Source organism: Hevea brasiliensis, chromosome 14, assembly GCF_030052815.1.
Source record: "Hevea brasiliensis isolate MT/VB/25A 57/8 chromosome 14, ASM3005281v1, whole genome shotgun sequence".
Taxonomy (NCBI): Eukaryota; Viridiplantae; Streptophyta; class Magnoliopsida; order Malpighiales; family Euphorbiaceae; genus Hevea; species Hevea brasiliensis.
Window position 1 is genome coordinate 21,691,043 of NC_079506.1, and position 25,453 is coordinate 21,716,495.

Consider the following 25,453-nt stretch of genomic DNA (forward strand, 5'->3'; position numbering starts at 1 on the left):
AGTAAATTTAAATGGGTTCAAGTATTTTCTAAGTAAAATAATTGGTTTTGGGTATTTAAATTACTAATTGAATTCAAATAGAATAATTTTTATATATATTTTATATGTTGTCATCTTAGCATAATGTAAAGACTAAAAATTAATTTTTTCCTTAAATATTTACTATAAAGTTACATATAATTAATTAAATAACATACAATAACAATAATAATTAAGTCTCTCAAACTAGCTAAAATTAGCTATATGAATTTTTTTTTCTATTAAGTTATATTCGAAATCAATTTCATATCAATATTCAAATATTATAAATCTTTTGATACTATTTACTTAAGTATCTCCATTTTCATTCTTATTTCTGTCACGACCCGATCCTGTGGGCCGTACCGACATTAAAACCTAGGTCAGTATAAAACCTTCGAGACCTATAGTAAGTCTTATTATTCCCAAATTCATAACCAGGGCAAAAAATGATGCCTATTTTGTAAATAAAATAAAATAAAATATTACATTTTTATTTGGGTCAACTCAACCCGATAGCCATCAAAACTAAAATCAGGGAAACACAGCTCAGCCCTGATACCACTGTTTGTAAACATTTTAAATATCATAAAAATTTTGCATTTAGTAAAACGCCAAAACTTAAATTTACATAATATTTGACTAGATTATTACTAGTACTAATACATGCAGAGTTCTAGATTATAATTTTAGAAAATAATAATACAAATAAATAACTGCTAATAAAACTGCGAGGAAGGAAACAAGTTAAAAAAAAGAATTTCTCCTGTAGTCTGGAAAAATAGGATGAACAAAAGCGAGTGTTCGACTCATAGAGTAAGATATTGATTTTAAATATAATTTCTATAAAAAAAAAACTAAATGAAATCTTGATAAAAATATATAAATTAAAATAAAAACGTATAATATTAAAAGATAAAAAATTGAATAATATAAAAATATGAATGAAATTTACATAGAAGTGTAAAGAATACAATAAAAATAAAAATATTAGAGAGGCAAATAGTAATTTTCTAAGAATACACTAAAATTTTATAGGTTAAATTTTAAATTTAAAAGTTTTACAGAGCAAATAGTAATTTTGAAAAAATTAATTAAAGCTTATAAATAAAATTATAATTTTGAAAAATTTTAAGGGGTCAAACAATAATTTAAAAAAAAATTATTAAATTTTATAGGTAAAAATTTTTAAGAATTTAATTTAATTAATTATATTTAAGTTTAAAATAAAAGAATATATTTTTTTAATTTAAAAACTTTTTATTCAAAAAAAATATGCATAATTATGTAATAATTCTTTTAAATTTTTCGTTATAAATAATTTATTCCAAATTAACCATTTTAAATTAATTAATAAGAAGAGAGCAAGCAATTAAGTTGAAGTAACAAAAAGTTTATTCTTAAATTTCCCTTTCTCCAAATTCAAACAATCCGAGACTTGCTGAAATACTTCACTAGATTGTACAAGAAATTTAAGACTTGCAAAAGAAAAATGAAAAACGTCAACGAGCGCCCCGATTTCTTCTTCTTGCAGCTGCTTTCATTTTCTCACTTGACAATCTATAAGCAGTTCCACCCCAAGACCTTTTCATTGCAAAAACTAAATAAGGAAGCAATAAACCTGCTGCGAATCCCACCCCAATGCTCATGTAAAACCACTTATCAATGAAGCCATTGCCAATGTCAGTCTGATCTGCTTTCCCTCCACCATCTGGATAATTGTCTCCTCCATTGTTTGAATCATTAGAACACTTCACCGTAAGAGGATCTCCACATAGACCAGGGTTCCCAGCGAAAGAGGATGCATTAAAAGTTGACATCTGATTTGTAGAAGGTATTATGCCTGACAAGTTATTGTTTGACACATTCAAACTCCCCAGAAATGTCAATGAAGATATGCTTTGGGGAATAGGACCTGAAAGCCTATTGCCTGAGAGATCAAGAGATAACAACTGACGCAATTCTGAAATGCTCTCAGGAATCTGGCCACTGATGTGGTTTCTTGATAGATTTAAAACTTCCAAACCAACTAATTTTGTTATTGCTTCAGGAAGTTCTCCACTTAAATTGTTTCCAGACATATCTATACAGGTTAGCAGGGAAAGTGTCCTAGTGTACGTTAATCCAAGGCCATTTATGGTCACATATATGTTCTCTTGGTAATTGTGATGGTCAGAAAGAGTTCCATTAAGCAAATAATGGTTAACGTTCTGCTGTTGAGTCATGGCTTTGAGATTGCTCAAGTTAGCAGGAATGGAACCATTTAATTGGTTTTCTGCCAGATCCAAAATTTGCAGGGAACTCGAATTTGAAAGTGCCAAGGGAAGTTCTCCAGAAAATTTATTTGACCTGAGACTAAGTATCCTGAGACGCGGAAAAGCTTCTCCAATCCATCGTGGTAAGTTTCCTGTCAACATGTTGTTTCCGAAGTCTAAGGTTTCCAACTTTGACAAATTCTGAAGAGATGATGGAATTTTTCCTGAGAGTTGGTTGTTGCTCAAGTGAAGTGTTTGAAGCCCAGTTATCTGACCTATAGAGTTTGGAATCTCACCGGACAATTTGTTTTTTTGAAGGTCTAGAACAGAAAGAGAAGAACAATTTCCCATGCTTGAAGGAATGCTTCCTGCCAAGTTATTTTTTGAAAGATCAAGGACATCGAGCGATATCTCTCCAATTGAGGCTGGGATTGCACCGGTCAACTTGTTACCAGAAAGTGAAAGAAATGTCAACACTGACATGACTTGACCAATATTTTCTGGTATACTACCGGAAAACTGGTTATTAGAAAGATCTAGTGAGATGACATTTGGAAGAGGAATGGGTCCTTTGAATTGGTTGGAGCTCAAATCAACACTTGCATAGGAAATTATATTGAATGGATTTGGTATATGACCCTCTAAACTATTGAAAGAAACATTCAAAATGGCTAGACTGCTAGTCATGTCCCAGAACCAATTTGGGATAGAACCGGAAATACCAGCCCCTGAGAAATCTAAAACGTGGACCTGTTTTTGAGATTTAAGCCAAGAAGGGAAGGACATACCTAGATGGCATGAACCCATCTTCAAGGCAATGACTTGGAAAGGAGGGACCCAATTGGAGCTTACATTCAAAATGAAAGAATTTTCTGATAAAATAATGTTCTCCAGTTTCCCCAGACTATGAAAATGTGCTTCTGAAATAACACCTGTCAATTTATTGAGAGAAACATCAAGGGAAGACAACTCAGAGAGCAGTCCAATGCTATCAGGCAGAGTACCATTTAGCTTATTTGACGCAAGCGTGAGGGTAGTCAAATGCTGTAAGTTTCCAATAGAAGAAGGAATGGAACCTTGAAGCAAGTTATTGTTCAACCGAAGCTTGACAAGATTCTTGAGCTGGCCAATTGAATCTGGTAAACTTCCGGTCAAGTTGTTTAACGACAAGTCAATGTACTGCAAATTAGAAAGCTTACCAATGGAGCTTGGAATGCCACCCTCAATATAATTGAAGTGTAAATCAAATTGAATGAGAGATGTCATATTTCCAAGAAGAGCAGGAAGTCTACCATGTAGCTCAGTGATAGATAAATCAAGAACTTGTATCTTTTTCCAGCTTCTTGAAAATAGTTGGAAGCAGCTTGCTGGGAGTTCGAAATTATAATTAAGCTTCAATGACTGCAAATTTGGTAATTCACCAAAACCCAGTGGAATCCTTCCAGTCAACATGCCATTTCTGATGTCAACAGATACAAGGCTGCTAATGTTCACAAACCAATATGGTAAGTTGGCCTTGAAGGAGTTGTCTCGAAGTTTTAGGACTTTAAGGGAAGTAAAATTAACAGAAGAAATAGAATATATGAAACCAGATAAAACACAGAATTCTAAGTACAACTCAGATAAAAGTGGAAGCTTGTTCAATGGCTCAATCCATTCTCCTCCTACCTTTGAAAGGTCTACAGAATACATATTCAAATACTTTAGTGAGACAAGACCACTCACCCATTCAAGATTATCAACATTTGAACTAAATGAAGAGACATCAAGAAACTGCAAGCTAGACAGGTTTCCAAGATTTGGAGGAATTGCGCCACTAAACCCAGCAAATGACAAGTTCAAATATTGCAAGTTCTCTAAAGAGGAAAAGAAATGAGGAATTTTACCACTGAATTTGTTCCCACTTAAATCCAGGTATTTCAAGGACTTAAGTTTTGCGAGTGAAGGTCTAATCTCCCCACCTAATGGCTGACGACCTGATGAATTTGGGAGATCAACTGCGAGAACAGCACCAGTTGTATTGTCACAAGCTATTCCTGACCATTGACAGCAATTGGTTCCATGCCATGAGGAGAGCCGATTCCAGGAATCATTAAGACCCATTTTGAAGTCAAGAAGAGCCTCTCTCTCAGCTGCATTGCAGTGCACCAATTGAGCAAACCCACCCCAAATTAATTCTCCGGATAACAGACAGATAATCCAAAGAAATGGAAAGGTCTCCATAGATCAAACACTCAATGCCCTGATCAAAAGCAAAGAAATTAGACTAATTTTCAAGTAAGTTTTCTAAGAAAACTGCATGCATAGGTAAGTTTCATCCCACGATATTTAAAGGCAAAACTGGAACAAATTGCAACAATTTTTAATTCTGTATAGCTGACTACAAACAGTTTAGTCTACCAGCTTTTACCAGCCATTGAATAAAAAATAAGTGGCGTATTATCAGGTTTTTGTTTTTTTTTTATGCCGTATTTTCAGGTTTTGACCCCCACCAATTAGCTACTCTTTTTGGAAAATTATTGTACGAGCCATAGCACTAAAAAATAATAGTGCCCTCTTAAAAATAAAAAGTCAGTTTTTCCTTAATTTGAAAAAGATGACACCTTATATTTAGATAAAAAAAATGCATACACACTGAGTGCGCTCAATAATTTCAATCACAATTACTATCACATAATCCTGAGCCTGAGAGATTCAGGGACAGTGGCCATCTATTTTTATTGGGTAGATATAATGGTTATCTGCAGTGATTGCTTTAATGGGGTACCACATTTTCTTTTGAAAAGTTCTGTTAGGTTATTAACTAGGAAATCCACCCAGAAAGACTTTTGATAACTCAATTTCCGAAATTGGTTGCCTCTAAACCCGATTATATATTGTCTAAATCTATTTTATAAGGGTTCAATTAGAATGAGCACCCATAAAAATTTGATTTGTTGTCATCCCTACTTTTATGTCTAATTGATTAATGAAAGCATTTTTGTTAAGACATGTTAATTTATATATTTTATACACATATTTTCATAATGGATGCTTAATCCTGAAAGATATTGGAGCCACAATAATAACAATTTTTCACTTATTTAATTTAGGAAATTAAGTAACTAGTTTACATGATTTAATTAATTTAAAAAAAAATTGTTTTATATTTAAAATATAAAATAATATTCATTATATTCTTATTTTATTTCATATTAATCCATAAGCAAGTGAAGTTTCCATATTTATCAATTCTTAGCATTATTATTATTATTATTATTATTATTATTAAAAAAGGGACTTTGCCGTCTATTTCACGATTTGCCCATCATGCACGATCTTTTGTTTATTAATTAATTCAGAAAAAAATAGTTAAGTTGATGACCAGCTGCTCATAGGACTCGAAGGAAATTTCTTAAATATTTCTAAAGTTATTTTAAGTGATTACAGTAAAATTTATAAATTATTAAAAAAAAAAGATTAATAAGGTTTAAATTATCGATTTAATAATAAAACTGAATAAATTTTATTAATTAAATTAACTATATTAATTATTTAATAATTTTTTTAATATAATTATTATTCAATATAATGCTTTTGGAAAGTAAATGCCATTCCTAAAGAGTAATTTTAATTATATATTTTAGTCTTTTCAGTCAAAAAGAACAAGAATAGATATCATGTTTTTTCCTTCACTTCTTCTATAGTAAAAGCAACCGTCATTTAAGGTTTGCCATTGTAACGCTGGAAGATGAAGTAGCTTGGCAACAAATTGGTTTCGATTTGTGATTTGGAGTGAACTTAAATTGGATTAACGATCGAAGTCTGCTAATTTATTTAGTCAAAATTTCGATTCATTTGCAATTTTATGGGGCGGTTTCAATCTTATTTTCAAATAAAAGTTTAAAGAATCAATTTAATCCCATATTTTAGAATTATAACTCAAAATTCTAGTAAGATTTAAAAAGACTTTTTTCTAATTTGAGTAGGAAAAATATTCCTCAATAGGATAGAGAAATATTTTCTATATAAAGTAGAACTTTTATTTTAGTGTTATTCCTAAATTAAGTGGGACTCCTAATCAGATCAGGATTGAGGGAATTAACATTATAAATAGGAGAATGGTGGAAAGGGTTATTTGGCTTTCAGCTTATGGACTGAGGTTGTTACCCATTGTAGAGAGGAGCCTTGCCAGTTGCTAAGGATTTGGCTCTGTTCATTGATGAGGGGCACTTGCCCATTATAGTGGAGAGAGGCTTCGGCTTAAGGTGGAGTAAAAACATAAAATTTAAGAGGAAGGGATTCTTATCCATTGGTGAGAGGACTCTTGCCCGTATAGTTGAAGACACCCTTTGTGGTGTAATGTTCTAATAGTAAATATATTGGATTATGTCTAGGAGAGACTGAAAGGGACTAACTAATATATTTACTATGAGTAGTTTGATGTTGTATGAGTTCTCTTGAGTGTAATTGTGTTAATGGGTAGTATAGCTATAAGCTTGTAACGATGATTTATTTATTGTTGATAGTGAAAGATGGCATGCCCGTGGATGTAGCCGTATGTTGAGAGGGTGAATCACGTAAGTATTGGTGTTTTGTGTGTTTGCTTCATTTCTTTGTAATTTACATACTTCCGCAGTACATAACAATTGGTATCACAACATGGAAATAATATTGGTGAGTTTGGTTGAAAGTGGAGCTACTGCGACATGTAAAAGTCACACATGCAATAATGGTGATAATGGAGAGTTGAAATTGAAGTGGAGCTCTTGATGCAAAATCAAGAAGATTGATTACGTGAAAATTTTTTGAAGAAAGAAGCAAAGAAGCAAGTTACATCCAAGATGAAGATTGGAAAGATTGATGATTTGAAGGGTTCAAGTTCAAGCATAGAGATGTGATGATTGAAGGCACCCAAGAATTTGAGGTATGCAATGGTTAATGGATTTTGAGTCAAGGTGTAGATTGTTAGAATTATGACTCGAAATCCTAGTAAGATTTGAAGAGACATTTTCCTAATTTGAGTAGAATAAATATTCCTCAATAGGATAGAGGAATATTTCCTATATAAAGTAAAACTCTTATTTTAGTGTTATTCCTAAATTGAATGGGATTTCTAATCAGATCAGAATTGAGGGAATTAATACTATAAATAGGAGAATGGTGGAAAGGGTTATTTGCCTTTCAGTTCATGGAGTGAGGCTGTTGCCCATTATAAAGAGGGGTCTTGTCAATTGCTGAGGATTTAACTCTGCCCATTGATGAAGGTCACTTGTCCATTGCAATGGAGAGAGGCTTCGGGCGAAGGTGGTCTAAAGACATAGAATTCAAGAGTAAGGGATTCTTATCCATTGGTGAGAGTGCTTTTGCCCATATAGTTGAAGACATCCTTTATTGTATAGTGTTGTAATAGTAAATATATTGGGTTATATCTAGAGGAGACTGAGAGGGAGTAACTAATATATTTACTATGAACAGTTTGATATTGTATGGATTCTCTTGGGTGTAATTGGGTTGATGAGTAGTATAGCTATGAGCTTGTAACGATGATTTATTTACTATTGATAGTGGAAGATGGTATGCCCGAAAATGTAGCCCTATGTTAAGAGGGTGAACCACGTAAATATTAGTGTTTTGTGTGTTTACTTTATTTCTTTGCAGTTTATACACTTCCGCAGTGCACAACGCTATATTTTTCAATTTTTACTAATTATATTCCACAATCATTGAATTCGTATATTAATTACATAATGGATTTATCACGTCACGCCAACAAGAAGATATAATTAGAAAAAGCTCAAAAGTATATTATTTAAATGGTAATTTAATTAGTATATAGTATAATTAAAAAAATTAAAAATACAGTTTTTTATTCTCTCTAAAATTATTAAATTTTAAAATTTATAATTAATAAATGATATATATTTTATATAAATTATTAACTAAAATATGTAAATTTAAGTGGATTCAAGTATTTTTCAAGTAATATAATCGAGTGAAATCAGAAATTTAAGTTGGGAGGACAAAACTCGGCACGTTCAAACACAAAATATTGATACATCAAATCTTCCATCTATCTATACATAGCTCAATAAAATTCTAATACTATAAATGAAATTATCAATTAATTCTATTGAATTACAGGTCATTTAAGTATATTTCAATTAGCATAATATTCTATTCCATTTTGCACCTTATACATCCACCCCAATATTTTCTTTTTCTAATATGTAATTCTTTCCTGGAAGAAGCCTTTCCGGTCATTTCTTATAATTTAGGGCCTGTTTGGTTTAACTATTGAATATAACTGATAACTGTTAGTTGATAGCTGTTAGCTAGTAGTTGATGATAACTGATTTATGTTAAGTGTAATACTATATTTAGTTGTTACTATTTATATGCGAAATGATTAATAAAGGTATATATTATATAATTTATTTTATTATTGAAATAAATATAAAATTATAAATTTATTATATTATATTATTTATTTTATTATTGAAATAAATATAAAATTATAAATTTATTATATTATATTATATTATTTTATTATTAAATTAAATATATAATTATTAAATTAATATATTATATCATTTATTATATTATTAAAATTAATATATAATTATTAATCTATTATATTATATCATTTATTTTATTATTGAAATAAGAAAATAATTAAATTTTTTTAAAAAATAATTAAATAACTTTTAAAATATAGATAAAATAATAAAGTAATTATTATTGTTGATAAAGAAAAAACTTATAATTAATTTTAAGTTTTTAGATATAAATAAATATTTTATATTTTATGTTATTAATAAAAAAATATTTTAATAAAATTGAAATGTATTAATTAAAATATTAAAATTATAAATGAAAAAGATAAAGGTATTAAGAGTTAAATAAAAAATGATAATATAGTCAAAATAAAAAATAAAATCAAATTAACTATTAGCTGATGAGAAACAATTCTAAAAATAGAGCTGATACAAACTGCAGCTGATAGGTAGCATATCAGTTACTTATTGGTCATCAGCTTTATTTTTTGAAGCTTACTAAAAACTCTAGTTCACCTATTTAGGTGTCTATCAGCTATCAGTTATATCCAATAGGTGAACTAAACACCCCCTTAGTTAGGGGTGACCAAATTTTGGTTCAAACTGAAAAACTGAACCGAATTGAATCAATTCGGTTCAATCGGTTTGGTTTTAAAATTTAATCAGTTTGGTTCGATTTTATATTATAAAAATTTCAATTATTTTGGTTTGGTTTAGTTTTGAAGAAAAAAATTGGTGAACTGAACAGAATAGTAATTTTATATATTTAAATCGAATCAAATCGATTTTTGAAATGATTTATTTTTATGGGGAATTTATGAATTATATTTAATTATATATATAAATTGTTTAATTTCATTGATTAATGATTATTAGGTTCAAATCAAAGTCAAAATTAGACAAAAAAAATTTGAAAATCAAGTCTAAATTAAAAAATCAATAAAAAATCAAAACTGATCTGTTTGAATCGAACCGAACCGAACCGAAATAGAACGGTTTAGTTCGATTTGATTTTTCATCCATTTCGATTCGGTTCAGTTTCTAAAATATGTATTCGATTTTCACTACAAGAAAATATCAGAATAGAAACCGAATTTAGAAACGGATTTATATCGGTTTATAATTTGAAACGGATTTTGAAACGGAAATCTGGTAGAACAACTTAAATACATTAAAAACCAAATAGCAACTGATTAGAAACCGAAATTAGAAACGGAAACTCGTCGGTTTCTAAATTATGAAGAACATTTTGATGGCAAATTTAGCAACGCTTATAAACCGACATAAACCGATTTTTGAAACCGAATAATTTTCCGTTTCTAATATTTGTCATATTAGAAACCGAATATATCGGTTCCTAATTTCTTTCACTTTAATTTAGAAACCGATTTCATTCGGTTTCAAAATAAAAGTATTATCTATTTATATTTAGAAACCGATTCGTATCGGTTTCAACATTCATATAATTTCCATTTTATTTACTAAAAATTAAAATCAGATAGAAACCGATTCCTATCGGTTTCAATTTTCCTTTGTTATATTTAGAAACCGATTTATTTCGGTTTCAAAATAAATCTAATCATTAATTTTATTTATTAAATTTTAAGGATAAATTAGGAACCGATTCATATCGGTTTCTAATTACCTAAAAATTTAGAAACCGATTTATATCGGTTTCAAAAGTAATAATTTCTATTTTATTTACTAAATTTTAAAATAAAATAGAAACCGATTCCTTTCGGTTTCTAATTACTCAATAAATTTAGAAACCGATTGCTTTCGGTTTCAAATTGTACTTAAAACGTTAGAAACCGATTCCTATCGGTTTCTATTTTCTTTTATTATATTTAGAAACCGATTTATGTCGGTTTCTAATTGAAAGTAATTTAGAAACCGATTGCTTTCGGTTTCAAATATTAAATTGTTCTCTAATTATATTTATAATTTCTATATTATTTACTAAATTTTCAAAATAGAAACCGATTATTATCGGTTTCTAATTTTTTCACTGATGCTTAGAAACTGATTACTTTCGGTTTCAAAATTTATCGATTATATATTTGATTTAATAAATTTTAAAGTAAAGTTAGAAACCGATTTCTGTCGGTTTCAAAATCAATGAAATTTTAAAATAAATTTTAAAACCTAAAACGCTCCTCTGTTCTTCATTGCCGCCCCTTGCTTCTTAAAGTTTCGATCACTCCTAGACGCGACGCCCTCAGTTGAACGAGTGTCTTGCTGACCCCTTGGATAGCTGGTGCTTCAACTACTCTGGATTATGCTGTTGTTTACATACTGATTTATTTTTACATCCTGATCTCTTATTTCCATTGATTTATAGGCATCAATAAATCATTGAAATTTGAATATCCTTGCTTTCTGAAGTATTCATCTTTTTTATATTTATACAGATTCCTGAAGTAGCTGCTTCTTTAATGCCTCTTTGTGAGGCATTTGGGTCCCTTGTTCCTACATCAAGTAACAAATCAAGCTCAGGTGATGACCCCTCGATTTACATGGTTTTTTCTAATGCTTTTCTCTTTCTTCTTCGTCTATGGAAATTCTATAGACCCCCTCTCGACCAGTGGTTGTCGGAAGGAGGAGCATTTGGAGGTGGGCTTACCTTGGAGTATCTTTTACTGTTGCGCAATAGCCGCATTGCATCATATAATTCTGCTGCTTCAAATGAAATCAACAATGATTCAGTCCAGTTTCAACCAACATCTGATAAGCATGTATATATTGATTTTTATCCCAAATTACGAGCTTGGTATTGTCAAAACAAATCCTGTGTTGCTTCAACAGTATCTGGACTCTCTACTGGAAATCCTGTTCATCAGGTTGCTAACAAAATTTTAAACATGATTTACTCAAAAATGACTAAAACGGTGTCTTCTTCGGGGAATTCGTCAACATTATCGAGCAACAGTTTATCTGGGTCCGCGTCAAGTAGTGGAGAAGATCCTTGCCAGAGACCCATGCTTCCTGCATGGGAAGTGTTAGAGGCCATCCCTTTTGTGCTTGAGGCAGTATTGACAGCTTGTGCTCATGGAAGGCTTTCATCTCGGGACTTGACAACAGGTTAATAACGGCTAGCTTCTCTTATTTGCTCAATAAATTTTTAGATTTTCTTTTCTTCTTTTTGATTGTGTTGACTGTTGATTAATGCATTGCTTTGGATTGAAATTTCCTTTTTGTCATTAGCAGAAAACTGGACATGTTTATTGGAAGTAAAATTGAAGTCTCTGTATGATGTGTTTTTTCAATTAATCAGGATATGAACACAGCACCTAAAAAGTTCTTGGATGCTTGCAGGCCTGAGGGACCTCATTGACTTTCTTCCTGCATCTATTGGAGCTATCATCAGTTACTTTACTGCAGAAGTTACTCGGGGTACATGGAAACCAGTTCCAATGAAGGGAAGAATGAAAGACTTTTTTGAGACTCAGTTGCAGATTGCTGGAATTTGCACAGAAATAGCTGGCACTGGTCATTCTATAAAGCCTACTGATCCAAAAGTTAATGAACAGGATTTGACATTGAAGAGATTGGAGGAGCTTAAGGCACACCTTAAGGAACTTCAAAATGAAAAGGTTCTCTAGAGAATTGTGATTCGAATTTGCAATTGTAGTTCTCTTCTCATTTCATTTAATTCTTTCTATTGTTAATTTTCAGAGTTTAAGGTTACAGAAGGTTATCAGCAACATTAGTACGATCCATGATCTGTCAGTTGTGATGTCAATAGATTTCTTTGAGACTGTTAATGATGTTCACCCTAGCTTGATTGATTCTGCAAATGGTCAGTCCAAAAGCATCAGCAATGACACGCTTGCTAGGTTGACGGGTGTGATACATTCACTAAAACAGGACAAGCAACAAAGGCTACAAAAGGTGACGTTATAATGAAATTCCGATTCCAGATACTGTCTTTAGCTTTCATGGTATATTATCACTGTAGTTGTCTTAATATTATTTTCTTTTTTTTCATGCATGTATATTGCTTTGAATGGTGAGATTTGGCCAATGAAAAAGTTGCTATGTGAATAGTTTTTCTACTATTTATAAGGGTATAGTAAAATGATTGGTAGTACATTTGATCATAAGATGATGTACTGTTTCAGTAAAATGTCAAATTGAAGCTCTCATGCTTTATTGAATGTGTCAAAGGTCCTTAATTGTATTTTTGGTGTTCTTTATTTTTATTTCATGATTTTCCTCTCATTTCAGCTTCAAGTTCTTGGACGCATGCTGATAGAGCTGTGGAACCTCATGGACACACCTATTGAGGAACAAGGAAAATGGGACCGCATTACTACCTTAAGTTCTTGCTCAGTGAATGAGGTGTCAAGACAAGGGTCCCTTGCTCTTGAAGTTATTGAGCAGGTAACACAATCTTTTGCCTTTCTAGGAATTACCTATGCTCAGCAATTCTTCTATTTGATTTATTATGTGTTTTTATTGTTTTTTTAATCTACTGTTATTTTTAGACTGAGGTTGAAGTTGTGAGGTTGAATGCTCTAAAAGCCGGAAAATTGAAGGATTTGGTTTTTAAGAGGCAAAATGAACTGGAGGAAATCTACAGAGGATGTCACATGGATGTAGAAAGTGATGCAGCAAGGCAGATTCTTATAGGCCTCATAGAATCTGGTTTCCTCCAAAACTTGTCTTTTGTTGTAACTCTCGTACAATCTGGTTTCCTCATAGATTCTTATAACCCTCATAGAATCTGGTTTTAATTGAGCTTACTTTTACGTCATGTTAGACTTATTTTTGTTCTTGTTGCTCATGTTCAGAACTTAAACTATGCTTTTACAGGTAATGTTGATCTTTCTGATCTGCTATCAAGCATGGATGACCAGATTAGAAAAGCCAAAGAGCAAGCTCTTAGCCGGAAGGAAATTTTGGACAAGGTAGAGAAATGGAAATGTGCATCTGAAGAAGAAAAATGGCTTGATGAATATGAAAAGGCAAGTATAATTGAGAAATTAAAATTAATTACAATTGTCTGTATACTTTTTGGCCAGTGTGGGATGGTAGTTTTTTACGCCTCCACATTATTGCACATGTATGATGTATCACCATGTTACAATTGGTCATGCGGTAGGTTTTATGTGCATTAATGTGTTCAGAGGTGACATTATATCTTGCAATCTGTATAAAATTATTTTGAAATATTTAGTTTCAACAGGACAGCTACTTCTTACAATAGTAACAATACATTTTAAGAATACGACATGCCCCATTACTATCTTTGTCGAGTCTGAAATGAAAGAAATACTTTCTGTTGCAGGAGTTAAATTTCCAAGCTGTTCCTCTGGTAGGGTTCACTGGATACTTTAAATTTTATGTTGTCCTACTATAACAATAATCTATTCTAATTTCATTTTGACTTGACAGCTTATATATGGGTAAATATATAAATCAAATTTCACATGAGCAACAACAAAGTATTGTGCAATGAAATGTGCACCTTAGTTTGTGCATTTCTGGGTTATAAATGGTAAGGCCACTGCTCGGTTATGGTCTGAAGAAGATTCTTTAGATGGGAGAATTCTATCTTTGATGTTTTTGCTTGAAGTGGTTATGCTCTTGAGATTTGATCTGCAGCTCCTTCCAGTTGCAAGCCTTAAACTTTTACTACTGCATTAAACAATGGTCTCTATAGCTAGAGATCAATTAGACTATTCCTTTTTTATTTTGACTATTAATGGTGTTCAGGACAACTGCTTGGGATATGGCTCCTTTTGGAGTGAGCCTTGTTTTGTTGGGGCCTTTCCTTGGTGAAAACCTGTTGCTACCTCCTAGTTTGTATTTAGTGTCTTTTTTGGTTTTCTCCTTGCCATTGTGGAATCCTTTTGATTTTGGTGCCATTTGGCTAAACCGTTTCTAATAATTGGATGCATATTATAAATTAACTGATAACACATATAGATCTGTTGCTAATGATTAAGATTACTTATTTTCTTTGCTACTAACTTTTTGTAGCTGCAGGGCGTTCACCTGTCATGCTTCCATTGCCAATGGCAGCTCTGGTCAGTTTAACCATTACTTTCAAACTCAACCAGGGCCTTGACCACATTCATTCTGTAGTTGGGCCAGCATTGGAGAATTGTGCATCAGGTTGCCCTTGGCCCAGTGTTCCTATCATTGGTTCTCTGTGGATCTCAAGCATCAATTTTTTACCCTAGCTCATCACATGGATCATCTTCTACTGCATCCTATTGCGCTCAGTCGGAGGCAATGGAGGAAGAGATTCAACAATTGCATCAGACTGTTGCAACGCTCAAGGATAGTTTGGTTGCAATGGAGGAGAGAGACCGACAACGCGAGTTGATGCTAGAGGAGAGATATAGACAACGTGAGCAGACACTGGAGGAGCGCATGCAACAAATGATGCAAAACATGATGGCACAAATGATGCAGAGTACGCAGTTTACAGCCCCAACTCCAGATGCGACTCATCAGGATGATGGTAGAGAGGCTGATAGTGGTGATGAGTGATGATCTTGTTAATGACAAGTAGCTTGTTTTTTTTGTTATTATGATATTTTATTTTTCCATACAGTACATTATTGTCATAACCCTTCACTGTCATATTTATATATAATATTGACTGATATTTGATATTTGACAGCCTGATATTGTAAATATTATGATGTTGAGCATTTAAAATTAATATTATATTATATGCTTCAATACAGGAAATAATATATTAAATAAAAAAATAAAAATTTTCTACTAGTAATTTGAAACGGATTAAAAACGAATTTTTCCGTTTCTAATCCAATAACACAAGGACGGTTTCAGAATTTAGAAACCGATTTGAAACGGAATTTCTGTTTCAAAAAAATTGAAACCAAAATATCCGTTTTTAAATTAAAACGGAATTTGAAACCGAATATATGTGGTTTCTAAATTTGAAACGGAATAGTGGTTTGAAAATAGCTTCAGAATTTGAAACGGACGCCATTTTCCGTTTCAAATTTATTTAGAAACTTGTGGATTTAAAACTGAATATTTCGGTTTCAAATCGGTTTCTAAATGTATTTAGAAACCGATTTTCACTGATTTGAAACCGAATATTCGGTTTCAAATCTCCTTTTTTCTTGTAGTGTTTCATAATTTAATTTGATTTTGTTCAATTCAATTCGATTTAAACCGAATACTCACCCTACCCTTGGTCACCTTCTTCGAAATCATCACCTTTCACACGCCATAAAAGTCGTCTTCCTTCTTTTTTTTTTTTTTTTTTTTTTTCTCAACTTCCTTATCCATTATAGAATTATTGATAATGGTTTAGTACATGTTATTTCAACAAAGGATCATTACTCATTAGTACTGACAAAATCACTAAATCAGCAAAAATAATGAAAAATCATTTCTTGGTTTCGCTTAAAATTAGATAATATACACAACAACAACAATTAATTAATTAGTTTTAACTTAATTAATATTAAAAAAATCAAAAGTCATGATCATAAACCATATAAATCAATATGACACATCAAAATCAAATTAACCATCTCTTAATATAAATAGAAAAATATAATATTCAACCAAAATTTTCTATCAAACGAATTCAATGATATTTTAATAATCAAAACATTAAAAGAAAATGATTAATTTTTATTTATTTGTGGTATTTATTTTCTTTATATTTTATGATTCATTATACAAACATTTCTTAGAGCATTTTAAATAGATTAAATATAAATAAAAGAAATGTTATATTGCTATATTTTCATTTACTTAAATAATATACCAATAATGATTATATCTACACATTTCTGATTGAAATTCACACGAAATTTCACAGTTTCAAAGTTGATCGATTACATGTAAAATATATACATATATATACGTCTTTGACACTTTGAAAAATTCTATGCACGAACAAAGAAAAATCTTAAAGATCACCCCTGAAAAATGGATCACTTAAGAATGGGTTGGAGAAGGTTCCTCCTCCATTGGGGAAGAGTATATATATGTATATATTTAAAGATCTTAAAGATCACCCCTGATGTACAAGAAGGATTTGCATCCTTCACTATACTCTTTTATCAGGAAACTTTTACCAGTACCATGTGACTAAACATATCCTAAATCTTTAGCATTCTTCATGGCCATATTAAGTATTGACACTCACTTATCAGAAGGTGAAAAAAAGAAAGTACAAAATTGCTTGACTAATTTGTTTCTTTGCTCGGTAAGTTGTCTCATCTCATATCCAACCAGAAAGTATTGCATACATAACAGAGATCCAAAAGATCAAGGACTCACCTGAAAGTCCAGCAAAAGCAAGGGGATCAACAGGAACCCCCACACCCTCCACTGCATAAGGCAATACATTTCCAAGGTCATCTGTATAAGGTCCAATAACATATTGGATGAAAGAAAGTAAGGGATTGTTGTAGAAGAATTGTGGCCTTGTATACTTGCAAGATAAAAAAAAAAAAAAGGTAAGCATTAAACTAATCAAATCAATCAAAGAGGTTTTTACAATGATATGCATAGGCACACTACTATAGCCCCATGATAAAGATAAATGGACATCTGACAATTCAACTGTGTTCCATTTTGCTGGACTTGGGAATACACCAATCTAACACATGTACAGATGTACACACATCGTTGCACAGCATAAATTCCAGAATAGCATAACAAATGGTTGATTCTACTATTCACAACCATAAAGTGCAAACTTATTAACTATTATCCAAACAGTGTCTGTAATAAGGGAACAATCTCATATGACATTCTTGCTGAACATGCTGTTCATTATTTCAGGGTGTTCTTGTGACACAGCTTGCCCCATTGTTATACATGGGTTATCCCTTTTGTGGTGGCAAGTGGCAAGCAGGTCATGTGGCAGGGTGACAAAGATACTTAAAGCAGAATTGTGGGTTCAAATGCTGCTATGACCACCCTTAATCTAATCTGCCACTTATGACTGTTGAGCTAAATGATTGTTAGTATTTTCCTGCCAGCATTGTCATCTGTCTGTACCATTCCCACCAAACTAGTCAAATATACCAAAGAAGTCTTCTGTATCTTCCTCTCATATTCAACATACCCTGGAAACTTCAACTCAAAGCTATGCCTCTCCATTCCAACTTGGATTTAACATTTTCTTTGGTTTTACTCTTGCATTTAACTTCATAAAACTGGAGCTAATAGCCCAATACCCATTGAAGACCGCATTGTAAGTTGAAAGAAAATAGAACTATAGAAAGGCTAGTTTTACTCTGCAATTATATATTGGCAGTTCTGATGTTTGAGAATAGCAAAAGCTGAAGACATTTCAGAATGGTAATATCAATTGCCAAAGGACCACTAACGTTTTCACTACTAACTGTAACGGATCAAGAATCATCACAGTTCCTATTTGTATAGGAACAAGCAAAATCTAAAAATCAAACAAATAACTGATCCCATGTACATAATTACCAGATGAAAACGAATTCATCCCTAAAATTATCACTGTAAACAGCCAGCAATCAAAAACTAGCAGAAATGCAAAGTTGAAGATATAAGGTAGAGTATATTACCTAAAGAAATGCCTTAAAAACCCACAAAAGTGCAAGCATTAGGACCCCATTTACGGAAAACCCCACCTATAATCAACAAAGATACAAATTAAAAGACGCCCAGAAACAAAACTCACTGGTAAAAAATTAAACCATCTAAATTACCAATTCGGTGGAGATTGGAAGCAGGCAAGACCGACACAACGCCTTCCTGGCTCGTTTAGATACCTTCTTGAAAACATTTTGAATGAACCTAACCAACAGATCCAAACTCCTATCTTCATCTTCATCCTCATCTTCATCATCATCAACCAAAAATTCATTGTTAATTGATCGACTCCAATTCCGAGGATCATCTACGAGATTGCCATTATTACTATTCAATCTAGAAATCCTCCTAGAAGCTTGAGGAAGCAGAAGAAGAAAAGGAGGATGAGCTTTAAGAGAGAGAAAAATCGGATGGTCGATGCGGGACGAGATTGGAAGTGGTGAGTTCTTCGTCGGTGCCGGTGGTGGGGTGTTTGAGAGAAGGAAAAAGGACATGATAAAGTGACTGTAAATGACATGACTAGGATAAAGAAGCTAGTTCGTGTAGCTGATTTCAGCGACAGTGGCGATCAGACATGAAAGAAGACTCGAAACTTTAGAAATGGGAAAGAGTAGCAGTGAGTTTCTGTGCCGGCAAAGAGATTTTGATTTAGCCGCACATTGTACAGATGTCCGACACTAACCGTAACTATAAAAATTTTAAATAAATTTAAGATAATGTAGACACCATATTTTGGCCGATCTCCTGTTACAAATAACCGTAACTATCCCCTCCCGACATTCTTCTGTTACAAATGACTCGATCAGGAAATAAAACGATCCCCCATCTAGTCGATTGCTTTCCGATTTCTCGAGATCAAACCAATATTAAGTCTCTATGCCATCCAATCTCATTTCTGAGCTCTCGTCAAACGAGATCAAACCAATGTCAAGTCTCCATGTCATTCAATCTCGCCATTCGATCTCGCCGATCTCTCAAACCAATATCAAGTCTCCATGCCATCCAATCCCATTTTCGATCTCTCATCAAAGGGAATCAAACCAACACTAGGTCTCCATGCCGTTTGGTCTAATTTCCGATATCTTCTTTACAAAATGTAGTTGAAAGTCATTTAGCTAACACTAAGATCGGGTTCCTCACTTGTATATCTTAGACATTACTTAAAATAAGGTTAAAATCCCAGTCCGATTTAATGGTGATTCCGATCTAATTCAAATTCAAACCTTTCCAATTTTAATGTCTTAGAAGTTCTACCCGGTATTTGTGCTCGGCTTAGGCCAATCTCATGTTTACGATGTTTTTCGACCTCTTATACTTAGATTAATAATCGCTTTTAAGTTTGATGTTCTAATATGTTCAAACAATTAAGCACTCATACAATCCGGATACTTTCTGATCTCATTAAGAAATTGAACGAAAGAAATTTTATTTCATGTTAAAACAAAAAGTTACAAGTCATTCAGCTGGAGGGTCACCCCCAGCCTATTCTCCAGATATATTAACATTTCGCTCATTCTCCCTCTCTCTCTCGGTTTCCTCCTCTCTCTCCTCTTCGTCTTGAGGAGCTAGATCTACCATCCACGAGAAGTCTTCCTCAGGATAACTTTTCCTGAGCTCAGCCAAAAGGTCGCTGTGGGCATTCACATAAGCACCAGCTTCCCTCGTCATAGCCTCTTCTTCTTTTGCTTTGAGTTCTTCGGTGAGGCGTGCAACATCAGCAGTTCGGAGCGCCCAAGCTTCTCCAAGTTCATGAGCCTGTTCGGCCAACTTATCCTCGTAGGACTTCATCCGACCTTCGAGTTCAGCAATATAATCCTGGGCGGATGAAAGTTGGGCTTGGGCAAAAGCTGTGTCCTGGACCACTTTTAGAATTTCCTGCCTTAGAAGATGAGCCTTTTCCTTGATTATATATTGATTTACCAAGCTCTCTACGCTCAAACTCATCATCTGGGCCAGGAGATCGTCAATGCTACCTGGGGTCAGCCTATTCCGATCCTCCTGGAGGCATATGGTAGCGCCCAAAACTTTGGCCAAGCCTGGATTCTCCCGAACAGATCGGTTCTTCTCCAGAGAGTGAATGAAGACCTGAGCGCCATGGGAAAGGGTCCTCACAGTAGGTTGGGAAGGTCCCCCTTCCGCACTTGTGGGAACAGGTGGAGGCGGTGGCTCTTCTTGTCGAGGGGGGGAAGGAGCTACCTCTACTTCCCGAACCGATTGTCCCGAAGGTCGGGACGAGTCTCCCGGCACTCCTCCTGAATCTCACCTTAGTGTCTATGATGCCGCGGCAATTTTCATTTTTCTCACCTTTTTGGGATCTCCCTCTTCCACTTACGGTTCTCCTTGGAAGCCTCGTTGCCCGCCATACCTGCACAAAGAAAAGTCAGTGAGTTCGCTAAGGTTCAGAGACAGAGATAGGGAAGGTACCAGGGCCAAGGTCAGAGAGCTGAAACTCGTATTCTTCATTGGTGATCAGCCGCATCATCCAATATTTCAGTTTGGCCATCACCATGTCTAAGCAAGAGAACTTCTGGGTGGCCGCCTGATCCTTTAGTTCCATTACCATGGCACCCTCGTCCCTACTCAGGGCGACCTTCTTCGGAATTGACGGGACTAGATATTGCCAGCTATGGGGGAAACCCTCGAAACTGTTCAGAATCTTGCTCCTCAACATGAAGAAGCGATTGTTCCAATTCTTTAGTGAAGAGGGGAGATCGGTAAAAAGCCCACAGTGCGATTTTGCTTGGAAGAACCAGTACTCGTCGTCCTTTCGACGAGTAAGCCTATGCAGCTCGGCAAAAACTTTCGCTGTGGGATCGAGCTTCTTGGCCCGGCATAAGCCTCTGAAAGCCACTAGGATTCACCACGAGTTCGGATGCACTTGGGCTACACATACGTGGTGAAACTTCAGAACGTCCTTGAAGAAGTCATCAAGGGGAAACCGAAGCCCGGCTTTTAATTACTCTTCATACACCATGATCACATCATTTTCGTCGAAGAAGTGATCGGCTCGGAGATCGCTATGACATCTGATAAGCTCGTAGGAGTTGATCCAAAGGTTGTACTCTTAACTAATGAATTGCAGATCGGTTTCCTAAAGGACTGACGGCAACTCGTCCCACGGAAGATTTTCTACTAGAGGAAGATGTCTATCTTAATTGGGTTGCTCAATCATGAATCAAGCTAAGTCGTAGGAGGCTCCGGTCCACAAGATATGGATGGAAGTGGGGCTCGCCGCTCTCGACTTCTCAGCCGCTTATTTTCAAAGACATAAAAGAAGTTTAAGTAAGAGAAGGATTAAAGTTCTTACCGGAGTGTGATCGGTGCCGAAAAAACTTGAAGAAATGAGATAAAGTTGAAGTTGCAAGCAGAGTGCTGAAAATAACATAGGAGAGCAACTGATGGACCCTCCCCCTATTTATACACGTTCGAGCATTCAATGCTCACAGAGTCCCAAGCAATGCATCGGTTAGTGGAATCCGCCCACTTTACTGACACGTCGCGGGAAGGTTCCAGAAACACCATAAATAAAATAAAATGAGATCGGTTAGCTAAGGTCGTCGGATTAGGGCAAATGCTCAGAGTCACAGGTCGGCTAAGGACGATCTAGTTAGGAACCAGATCGGGTAGGCACATCAGAGATTGGAAAGTTCACCAATGCAATAATTAAATAATGACCTTCAAATAAAATTTCATTTCATTTCCATAAGGTCAGATTTCACCATTGGGGCGATCCCAAGAGATCGAATTACATCATTGAGAGAACCTTTAAAGATCAAACTTCATCGTTTGGGCGATTTCAAATAGGGAAGTGATGAGGGACCTGATGTGAGAGAGATCAGAAAAGAGTCATAATTGAGAGATCGGAAGGAATAGAGATCGAAAAAGAGGACAAAAAGACTTCTAATAACTTTCGTCATAATCAGAGCCGAGGTAGTTAAAGCGTTGCAGGTGTGATCGAATCTTCACCGCACGCCTCATTTGTAGAATTGCCCAGATTGCTGACAGACGCCACGACAGTTATGATAGTCCTCTGCTTCTCAATATCCACCATTGATCTTACTCGTAAGGACAAACTTGGAGCCCTTGGATCAAAAAGTAGACGACAGGATCGATGCCTTTTATTCCCGGCCTTCAGATCCGTCTTGACAGGAAAGATCCTGAGCCGTTGGATTGAAAAAGAGAAAGGACAGATATTCTGAATAGGATCTCAGCCGTCCATTTTGATTCTCTTCAATTCTCAGGCATCGGATCATGTCCTTTTAAATCCAAACCTTCCATCTCCCGTAAGAGATCCCGACCTTCATCAGAGCACCTGCTCTCTATAAATACCTTCATGCAATACTGTTGAAGGAGGACGAAAAAAAGGTGGTGGTGATTATAGTGGAAAGACTCTGAAATTTAATTCAGTCTTGCTACTTTGAGCTTACATAAAATAGAGGAAATTCATAAATTAGTTTTCTTGAGTATCTCCATTGATAGAGTTTTCGAATCCTGAAATTCTTCATTTTTAGTTTGTTCATCACTCTGCTATTACCATTTCCATTCAATCCCGTCTGCATCACCCCAATATCAACACATTATTCTTTCTGCCTGATCTTGCTCTGTCACACCTTACCCCTCCGTAAGGCATAACATGATCCCGTAGAATACTTAATGAACTACCGAACTTCACCTACCGATAACTCATTAAGTACCCTACAAGGGATTTTAAAACAATTTTCTTACATTTTAGAAGTGGTGAGCATTTTAGTGAATTAAAAACCATGTATTCAAAGTTTAAATACTAGTAAAAATTTTTGTCCATTTTAATTTTGCCGCAAATTTTATAAAAATTTTGACAGAGTTCCCTCTGTATTTTGAGAAACCAGTTCTTCAAAGACCTGTAAAAAGCACTTCCAAAAGTTTTCCACAACTCCCAATCTCCAATAAAACTCAAATCAACCCAATTCAAATCACTTCAAAGCAATTTTCACAATTTAATCAAATTTGGTCCTCACAAAATTTTTAATACTTCATTAACAAGGCATAAAGCAGAAAATTCATATTTACAAATATTAAATTTACAGAAACAAACCCAAAATAATATTATTACAATTTATTTACAACTGCTCAATTTACATTGATATTTATGACATTACAGCATTTACATAAAAATAACCACATGGGTATAAAACAATACCCGTACAAAAGGGATCAAGAAGTTCTTGTCAATCCCGCAGCTCACTCTGCTGCTTTCTCCTTGCTCTTATCTCATGACAAGAATTAAACTTTCGCTGAGTATAAACATAATCAGTGGTGCACAATAAAATTTAAAATGCGATACATAAATCATTTATTGATGAAACATAATTTGAATACTTCATAACCACATTTCACAAATATCAAAGCTCATAACAACTCATTTTGTCAAATAATATATTAAACACAGTTTAGTCAAACAATTTCATAAACACAGTGTTACCAAAATTATACACAACTTAAGCCATGACACAAAATTTCCGATCAATGCCGCGTTGTACACCACGACAAAGCAATCTACAACCCATTAATCGAAATCAATGAGGGAGGTGGCTAGCTAGCTAATGAGTACTCATCTGATCTACAACCTCAACTGGCAAGCCAGAGAGGGAGGAAAATAAACGATCTCAACCCCATAAATGGAGAAGGAAATGTGATACTGTCATGCTAAGTGTGAACATAAAATCCATTTCAAACATTTCATTCAAATATTGCATACAAAAATCAAATCAATTCCCAAAGTTACAATTTGATCACAAGGTGGCAACACAAAAGTTCATAAATTCATACTGCATGCTAAATCAATTTTTTAAGGGTAAAATGCTTAAATAGGATTTATTGTGCACAAACTTGACTAGAGTCGCCTCTAGGCCTTGACTCAGTGTCTCCGAGCTTCCAAGTCTTTTTCAGCTGAAACACACAATTTCATAGTGTTTCAGTACCATAACTTAACATAAGTCCAAAAATAAATTTAACTTCACTTTAACTAGCTCTATTGCGTTAAATTCGACGTTCTCAAAGTTTTTGTGTTTCGGGTTACTATTCACTACACTATTCAAGTCAAATTGTTGACTTTTTAAGGATTAATAGGTATGGGAACTCCAACTTCACCCACATACCACATTTTGGTCATTAAACTTGTTGGTTTTGGTCATTTTCTCAAAGCTTAGGTCAATTTGGCAAAATTGCCAATTTTCGGTTTTGGTGCTCCGAAGTTGCACTGTTCCATTGGTCGATCTACTGTTGGAATTTGATAAAACTTCCTTCATAGAAAATGTTCCTTATTGTCTTAAGTGTATTCTCTTTTTTGGATCACCTCAATCGGAGTTTTGTAGCTCAAGTTATGGCCAAAATAAGTTTACTGCTCACGCAATCGCTCATACCGTATCTTGGGTTCTGGCAGATTTTAATCCAACTTTGGTCAGTAATTTGATCAAGTTAAGTTCATAATTTGGTCTAACTTTCTTCATATGAAATGTTCTACTATGTCTTAGGTTTCCATCGGTTCAAGAATCGCCTAAATCCGAGTTTCCTAGAAAGAGTTATAGCCATCCAAACATTACTGCTCAACTGAAAATCTGCAGAGTTGCAGGTTTGGTAACTCAACTTTGCTCAATAATTTGAATGGGTTAATGGCATAATTTGGGGTAATGTTCTTCATGAAAGTTTTAGGTCTATATGCCCTCTAACCCCTGGCCAAATTTCAGGTCAATTTGACCTGTCTAACTCGAGTTATGACCAAATGAACAGTTACTGTTCATTTGATCAGTTTGGTGCAGTGGCAGCCTGCTCTCATTTCACTTTGGTCAATTGTTTCACCAAGTTTTGGTCAGTTTTTGGCCATGGTTCCTTAATGAAAATTGTGCTATTTTATGTCTATTTTCATCCCCAATTGGTAGCATATCAATTAGGCTTGTAAAACTTGAGTTTTGGTCCTTCAAAGTGGGTTTGGTCATGTCACAAAGAAGATGACCATTGGACCTACGAATTTAGTTTTAATTCCAACAATTACCACACATCTCTTTTGGTCATTATTGACCATTTTTCATC

General features: G+C 34.1%; 2 protein-coding genes and 1 pseudogene across 2 annotated transcripts; 1 reads left to right on the forward strand and 2 right to left on the reverse strand.

Moving 5' to 3' along the window:
- Positions 1 to 1,390: 1,390 nt before the first annotated feature.
- On the reverse strand, positions 1,391 to 4,496 carry LOC131172892 (receptor-like protein EIX2). The gene has a single exon (XM_058134433.1). The coding sequence runs from the start codon at positions 4,494 to 4,496 to the stop codon at positions 1,521 to 1,523; it is 2,976 nt and encodes a 991-aa protein (XP_057990416.1). The 3' UTR covers positions 1,391 to 1,520.
- On the reverse strand, positions 3,826 to 19,071 carry LOC110673525 (protein SHORT HYPOCOTYL IN WHITE LIGHT 1-like; annotated as a pseudogene).
- LOC131173147 (65-kDa microtubule-associated protein 1-like) lies at positions 10,978 to 15,435 on the forward strand. The gene is made up of 7 exons (XM_058135029.1): positions 10,978 to 11,066; positions 11,221 to 11,890; positions 12,125 to 12,402; positions 12,485 to 12,700; positions 13,037 to 13,192; positions 13,297 to 13,456; positions 13,625 to 15,435. The coding sequence occupies exons 2-7, from the start codon at positions 11,245 to 11,247 to the stop codon at positions 13,927 to 13,929; spliced, it is 1,761 nt and encodes a 586-aa protein (XP_057991012.1). The 5' UTR covers positions 10,978 to 11,066; positions 11,221 to 11,244; the 3' UTR covers positions 13,930 to 15,435.
- Positions 19,072 to 25,453: the final 6,382 nt, after the last annotated feature.

Coding starts and splice junctions, on each gene's coding strand:
- LOC131172892 (XM_058134433.1), bottom strand. CDS start 4,496: ATGGAGACCTTTCCATTTCTTTGGATTATCTGTCTGTTATCCGGAGAA.
- LOC131173147 (XM_058135029.1), top strand. CDS start 11,245: ATGCCTCTTTGTGAGGCATTTGGGTCCCTTGTTCCTACATCAAGTAAC. Junction 11,891..12,124: donor ATCTCGGGACTTGACAACAG/GTTAATAACGGC, acceptor GGATGCTTGCAG/GCCTGAGGGACCTCATTGAC. Junction 12,701..13,036: donor AGCAACAAAGGCTACAAAAG/GTGACGTTATAA, acceptor CTCTCATTTCAG/CTTCAAGTTCTTGGACGCAT.